Source organism: Apaloderma vittatum, unplaced genomic scaffold, assembly GCF_000703405.1.
Source record: "Apaloderma vittatum isolate BGI_N311 unplaced genomic scaffold, ASM70340v1 scaffold5209, whole genome shotgun sequence".
In the NCBI taxonomy this organism is placed as follows: domain Eukaryota; kingdom Metazoa; phylum Chordata; class Aves; order Trogoniformes; family Trogonidae; genus Apaloderma; species Apaloderma vittatum.
The window spans coordinates 11185-18452 of record NW_009735671.1 but is presented as its reverse complement, the minus strand read 5'-3'; the positions used below and the strand labels follow the sequence as shown (position 1 = coordinate 18452).

The 7268-nt window shown below is 49.2% G+C and overlaps 1 protein-coding gene across 1 annotated transcript in view; it reads right to left on the bottom strand.

The window, feature by feature from the left end:
• Positions 1-2760: 2760 nt before the first annotated feature.
• LOC104279387 (keratin, type II cytoskeletal 5-like) overlaps positions 2761-7268 on the bottom strand; it is a 4895-nt gene continuing 387 nt past the window's right edge. Inside the window, exons 2-10 of the mRNA XM_009876658.1 lie at positions 6942-7087; positions 5919-6139; positions 5273-5333; positions 4674-4769; positions 4387-4551; positions 4130-4255; positions 3594-3814; positions 3438-3472; positions 2761-3203 (exon numbers count right to left, since the gene is read on the bottom strand). Of these exons, the coding sequence (XP_009874960.1) occupies positions 2761-3203; positions 3438-3472; positions 3594-3814; positions 4130-4255; positions 4387-4551; positions 4674-4769; positions 5273-5333; positions 5919-6139; positions 6942-7087 (1514 nt within the window). The remainder of the gene's footprint in view (positions 3204-3437; positions 3473-3593; positions 3815-4129; positions 4256-4386; positions 4552-4673; positions 4770-5272; positions 5334-5918; positions 6140-6941; positions 7088-7268) is intronic.

The window sequence follows — 7268 nt, the reverse complement described above, 5'->3', positions numbered from 1 at the left end:
GGTTGCTGGAAGGTGAGGTCACGGGGAAGGGGGTTGGAAGGAAGAATGGGGCCAGCTGAAATGTTTGCAGGAGCTCAGCTGCCCGCCAGCACCGCCTTTGGCCTCTGATAGTTGCTGGAAGAAAAACATTCAGAACTCTGAAGGTTAGGGAGTCGTTAGCTCCTTACACGGGTGCTGTGTAGCTCGGTAGGTGAGTCCAGGAATCGAGGGCACTTGGGGTTTATTTTTAACTTCCCCTAATTTTTGGCGTCTCTGTCCGCAACGTTCTCTCTGACAGCAGGAACCACGGAGCTGGGTTTTGGCCCTGGATTTCAGTCTGTGTTGCTGGGGCTCCTTTGATTTTCCAGGGCGAAGGGGGACGTTCTGCTCCCCCTCTTTCAATGCTCCAGGGTTTCAGGGAGGGTTTGCAGAAGCAAGAATTGAGCATCTCCTGTGACTCTGCGCCGAGCTGGGTGCAACAAATGGGATGCTGAGAGGTCAGGGAAGAGCGACGCGTCTGACTCTTTGAAGTGCAATAAGGTGCAAATGTTTGTCTGAGGCTTGGGGTTTGGAGTTTTGTGGGGTTTTTTTCCCTTTTTTTCTTTTTTTTTCCTCTTTATTCTCCTTTTGCGCTGCTGGCTGAAAAACAGACCTGCAGTGGCTGGCGAGTTGCGCCACTCCAGCTCACCAAAACCCATCCTGAGCCTGCATCGTCCAGATAAAATCCGTCCCAGAAATCCTGAAAATGCTCAGGTTTGCTACGTATTTTTAAGAGAGCAGAAATTAAATACTGGGCTTTGGCCTGAGCTAACAGAGCTGTGAAAAGCCCTCCCTTGTGTGGAAGAAAGGCTTTTGGATTAACCCCAATCGTATGTTAAGAAGTGAACAGTGATTGATTTGTTTTGTCACTTAATGGATAAGTCCCCACCCTGCTCTTTTCTCTGCGTCTTGAGTTTGCTTTCAGGCAACTGATTTCAAACTTTCCATTATGATTTTATCAGAATTTTGAAACTTTCTCCTCTGATGTAAAGCAAAAGCCCCCTCCAGCTCACTCTGCTGAAGGCTGGGAATATTTCGTGCTACTAGTTCTGTTTTAGGATAAAAAGATGTAGGAACAACTAAATTACAATCCAGTTTTATTGGACACGTTGCAAAAAGAGAGAAAGGAAAACACAGCGTCGTATCACTATCCCTGAAGTATAAAAAGCTGCAATTTTCTTTTTTTTTTTAATGGTACTTTCAGCAAAAAAAAAAATAATTAAAAGACCTGGTGGAAGGCTAGAGGGGTAAATTCCAGCAGAAAGGGGAAAGCTGATATTGGGCACTGGTGTGCCTTTGGGCTCCTGCTCCCAGTTTCCTCCTTCCCTGTGTGCTGGGCTGAAGCCTGACTGCACTTCTCAGTTTACCAAATCCCTATCTTTTGGCAGAGGAACCCACAGACAGCGGAGATGCTGAGATACCCCCAGGGGCGGTGGGGACATGGCCTTTCAGGCAGATTTTTTTGGCGTGATTTGGCTGCTGCTGCCAGGACAGCAGGGAAAATCAGTGAGACTTGGGCTGTCAGATGATTTTTGGCCTTTTTTTTTGGTTTTAAGCCATTCTAACAAAACCTGGCATGAGACAGGAAAGCAATCCAATTCGACTGCAAACACTCATCTTGCTTTTAAAAATCATAGAACATAGAATCATCGAACTTTTGGGGCTGGAAGAGAACTTCAAGATCATTGAATCCAACCTTTTCCCAGCCCTATCCACATCGCTTTGAAGAACTCTCTGCCTCAGCTGTTATTTAGAATTTTAAAAATCCTGAAATTTAGGGGGAAAAAAAGCCCTTTTCTGTACGCTTTGGATCAGTTGCTGATGGCTCCTCTGGCAAAACACACCCGCAAGATTACGTGTGAGGTGCCACCAAGGGCAAATTTTCATTTAAAGAAGCAAAAGGACAGGAAAGGACGAGCAGTTTGGGCTTTCTTTGGGATAAGCTCGTCGTGAGTTGAATCCGCACCCCTGTGGGTGGAACTTTTCAGATGAAGATGTCTCAGGTGCTTTCCTAACATTGGGCTCTGAACCACCGGCCAGGCTCACGTGCCTGACTCCACGCAGCTGCGATGCCCAGCACATCTGGAAGGAAAATGTTTTTCAAAGCTTGGGGAGAAGAGGGATTATTTTTCCCCCCTCTCAGAAATGATCCTAACAAGTTCTCTGCTTCATAATAAGGGATATTTTAAGAGAGACCCCCCCATGCTTGCAAACCACTGCCCAGCAAGCTCTTGGGGTATTTCTACATAGCAGAAAAATAACCTGCCTCTCTGATAAAGATGAGTTTCTTAACATTGAAGGAATGAGCTTGGTTCATCCCAGCACAGCAGGCTGAACTGGAGCCAAGTTCTCAGCCCATCCTCGGGCCCCTTTGGGCCAGAACTGAGCGAAAAACCCAAGTTACTGCATCTTCGCTGCTCTTTGAGCTGTCTGAGCTGACAGCTGTCAGATAGCCCCGATTACAAACGAGCTGCTCAGCCTCATTAAAAGCAAACAAACAAACAAACAAATAAATGAAAAAAAAAAAGATTCCTCATTCAGAAAATCACTTAGGCCTGTGCTTTCCTTTTAATCCTGTTTCAGGTACTGCTTAACATGTGCTCTGCTGCTTTTCTTGAGCTGTGATCCAAACACCGAAGAACTACGGTGAGAGGAGCTGGGACAGAGGTGAGTGGGAGCGAGGGGGTTGGTGAGCAGGAGTGATGCAGGAGCGATGGTTTTGGGGAGGGTCTGGAGTTGGTTTTACTCAGGCTGTGTAGCATTCTTCAGGCTTTGGCTTTTTATGCTCTTTTTGCTGGAGGAGGTTTTGGAGACGATTTTCACACCTGGGTTGGTGCCTTTTGCACTTCCAGAGCTGAAATTCCCTCCGCTGGTGCTCAGGCTGCTGCTGCCACCTCCGCCAAGACCACTTGCAATGCTGAGGCCACTGCCTCCTCCAATTCCACCTCCAAGACCACCGCCACCACCAAGTCCAAGTCCTCCTCCGCTTCCAAAGCTGTAGCCTCCACCGCCGCCGCCTCCTCCAAGACCATAACCACTTCCACCGCCTCCTCCGAGACCGTAACTGCTTCCACCGCCTCCTCCGAGACCGAAACCACCTCCTCCTCCTCCGCTTAGGCTCAGTCCACCGAATCCTCCTCCTAACCCAGCTCCACCAGCCATGCCAGAGCTGGAGCTGATGACAGCTGCAAGAAAAAGCAACCAAGGGTTTGGACATCTGCTTGGCAGTCACGCAATTCCAGACAGCATCAGCAGCAGCACCTCAATCTACAAGGCTTGAAGCCAACTTCTGTGCCCCGTGCAAGCCACTAATACTGGTAGAGGGCCCCAGAAGTCTCCTGTTGGGCAAAACCTTCCTTTTCCCAAGTTTGCCTCTGCTCCCAAGAGTCCCAAAACAAGACAAGCACTGTGATACTTACAGTAGCTGATGGGGTTGAGTCCCTCTCCACTCAGCCTGTTGGAGGGCAGATAAAGTGGAGGTTAGAGGAAAAAAAAAAGGAGACAGGCAGGAGGACCAACTGCTAGAAGGGGCAAAGCGATGGTTGCTGTTATTCCCACAAGGATTTTGCCCCCACCTGCTCTCCTCGCCCTCCAGCAGCTTCCTGTAGGTCGCAATCTCGATGTCCAGGGCCAGCTTGACGTTCATCAGTTCCTGGTACTCGCGGAGCTGCCGGGCCATGTCAGCCTTGGCTTTCTGCAGGGCATCTTCAAGGTCGATTATCTTCGCCTTGGCATCTTTGAGGGCCAGCTCCCCACGCTCCTCAGAGTCTCCGATGGCCGTCTGCAGGGTGGCACACTGCACGAGGACGGATTGGGACCCCTAAATGCTGCTTTTCTCTTTGGGTAAGAGTCACCCAAGGAAGAAAACCACTCAGGTTGGGGTGTTAGTGAAAAAGGTAAGAGTGAGGTCATAACTCAGAGCTGGGGTTGAAATGCCAGCCTGGCAAGAATGATTTAATACATGTTACAGCTGGGTGCCCTTTTCAGGAGGGGGTTCAACACATTTAATGAGGTGCGTCATACTCTGTGGCTGCTAAAGTCCCCGATCAGGAAAGCAGAGCTGCAGTGCTCTGTGGGGACCACAGAAAGGGGCTCATTTTGCTGTTCCTACCTGGTTCCTCGTGTTCTCTATCTCTGACCGGATCCTCTGGATCAGGCGGTTGAGCTCAGAGATTTCCCCCTTTGTGTTGCGCAGGTCATCCCCGTGCTTCCCTGCCGTGGCCTGCAGCTCCTCGAACTGAGGGTCAGAAGGAAGAGTAAACCATCTGAGATATCCAGGTGGGCAAGATGTGGCTCCAACGGCCTCCTATCAGGACAGCAGTAGTTTTCCCGCAGAAATGCATCCGTGGCATCTATGGGTCTGTTCACCTTGGTTTGGTACCAAGCCTCTGCCTCGGCCCGGCTCTTGTTGGCAATGTCTTCGTACTGAGCTTTGACTTCAGCTATGATGCTGCTGAGGTCCAGGTCCCGGTTGTTGTCCATCGACAGGATGACGGCGGTGTCGGACACTTGTGCACTGAGCTGAGCCAGCTCCTGCAGGGAAGCAAACAGGATCCTGGACAGCTGCACTTACCTTTTCAAACGTCGTGAGTGATGGCAGTCACTGCCCAGGGGGTGGCAACGGGACAGAAGTCAGGGGAGGATGGTCTCTGTACCGCATCGTAGAGGGCTCGTAGGAAACTGAGTTCATCAGTCAGGGCATCCACCTTGGCCTCCAGCTCCACCTTATTCATGTAAGCAGCATCCACGTCCTGGAAAAGAGCAACCGTGGGGGACATCTGCAGCACCTGGTGCCTCTTCTTTAGCCCAGCCAAGAACTGGAGATGAGGCTGCCTCTTGCCCTGCTGCTGTTCTGCCACCTCACTGGAGAAGCTGCGCTTGGCACAGCCCCCTAGAAGAACACCAAGAGGACGTCTCTTGGCCAAAAAGCCCTACTGTGTGTAACTTGTGAGTGAACAAGGAGCTGGGGGTGCAGACCTTCTGGCCTTGGTGCTTGGGGTCTGCAGCACTACTGATCGTCTTTGTTTCTACATGGTCTGGCTTGCCTAGGCAAGCATACGTGTGTGCTGTGGGAGAAGAATTTACTTCCATCCTCCAAGCCCTTCCATTCCTTTCCCCCGAAACCACAATCCAAGTGACAGCTTTTAAAGGGTGAGGATGAAGCTCCATGAGATCTCCCATCCTTTAGGATCTTCCCAGCCTGCGCGGTGGTTCAGGTGGGCTCAGCATCCCTAACGCCTCCTGTCTCACCCACCTTCTTCAGCACCACAAATTCATTCTCTGCTGCCGTGCGTCGGTTGATTTCCTCTTCGTATCTGCAGGCATGAAGGGATAAAGAAGTGCTGGATCACACCTCGGAAAGCAGAGACGTTGTACAGGTAGGACTGCAAGGTTATCTGGGCTGGCTACGGCATTTCCAAATCAACCTCCTGGAGACAGCCCAGCTCAAATTTTTTGAGAATCCCGTTTCCCAAAGGGTTGAAGTGACATTTTGACATCATGCAGATGGAATGAGGAAGGGAAAGCTGGTTTAGATGATTTTCCCTATACAAGTGTCATCTCAAGTTGTTGTGTCCTGGCTAAATCTGCATTTTCTGATTTGAAAAATGCCACAAGACCAGCTATTTTCTGCTGCTGAGAAAGGCAGGTGTTCTGCAGGGAGAGATACCTCGGAGGAATGCTGTATTAGAGGGGGGTAGTTAGGTACGATGTTATGGGCTAGAACACAGACAGGAGATACTTTTTTTCTCTTTTCTGTCAAAAGTTTGATGAATATCTTAGGCTAGATGTTTGACTTTCACAAAGCTAAATTTAATTGAGATTAATCCTAATGCTAAGCTGAACCATTTGCATCCCGTTTCACCCCAGGGTGCCTGGGCTTGCTGCTAACAGGCACTCACTTGTTCTTGAAATCCTCCACGAGGTCTTGCATGTTCTTCAGCTCCCCATCCATGCGTCCTCTCTCATTGAGCAGGTTGGCCAGCTGCCGTTTCAAGCTGTTGATGTAAGCCTCAAAGAGCGGGTCCAGGTTGTTTTTGCCCGAGTTGTTTTTTTGACCCTGGTCCTGCAGGAGGGTCCATTTGGTCTCAAGCACCTTGTTCTGCTGCTCCAGGAAGCGAACCTGAGCATTGGGAAGCAGAAGAGTTTAGCAGAAGATACCCGTAAACATGCTGATGGCCAACAATCACCAATAGTGACTGAGGTGCAAGGAAAATCCCAAAACAAGAGTATTAAATACAGCTCCAAATAGTCTAGGGCTCCATCTGCCCATCCGGTAGCTAAGCACACTTGCCTTCAGTGGCCAGTTCTGTGGAGAGGCAATTTAAATTAGCAAGCCAATGAGCAATCATTAGAAAAATGTGGGTTCAGCTCTTTCATCTCTCACTTTCTTTAACATCCTTTGGTTTTTCTTTCTTTGTAAGAGATATTGATCTTCATTAAAGCTAAGATCTGAGCACTAGGGCTTAAAAGACAAGTACTTAATTGCCTTTCCTTTTGCTCATATATGCTACCCATTTACCCAAGTAAAAGCCAAGGAAGGACTTAAGTTGAGTCAACATAAAGAGGACTTTAGCTTGCAGCCAATAAAGCAATAAGGACTAAGACATCTGCTGTGATTCCTCCCAGAGAGAGCTGGGTTAGATGACTGGATCTCGACCTGCAACTGGTTTACTCCATTTGAGCTAACTTATCTTATTTTCTCAGGCACAAGACCTAGAGCTAATCCTCTTATTACTGCTTTCTAGTCCAGTTTTCTGCCTTGCAACTCTTCAGAAGAATGTTCTTCTTTTGATTGCTTTCACAAAGACATGCAGATAGGAAATACGCTATAGATTGCAGATCTTTGGAGACGTATTTTTGCAGCTACAAAACCGTCTCGCTCCCTCTCTATCACGATTCCACGGCACTTGATGAAGTCTCACCTTGTCAATGAAAGAAGCAAACTTGTTGTTGAGGGTCTTGATTTGCTCCTTCTCGTCTTTTCGCACCTGATGGATGTTTGGATCTATCTCCAGGTTCAGCGGCGCCAGGAGACTCTGGTTGACGGTCACTTCTTGGATTGTGCCAACTCCAGGTGGGCCACAACCAAATCCCACTGGCGTCCTGCCACCGCCCAGCCCTCCACTGAATCCTCCCAGTCCCCCTACTCCACCAAAGCCAAACCCTCCACCACCTCCCGGTCCACCACTAAAGCTAAGCCCACCAGCACCTCCACCAAAGCCATATCCACCACCTCCACCACCAAGACC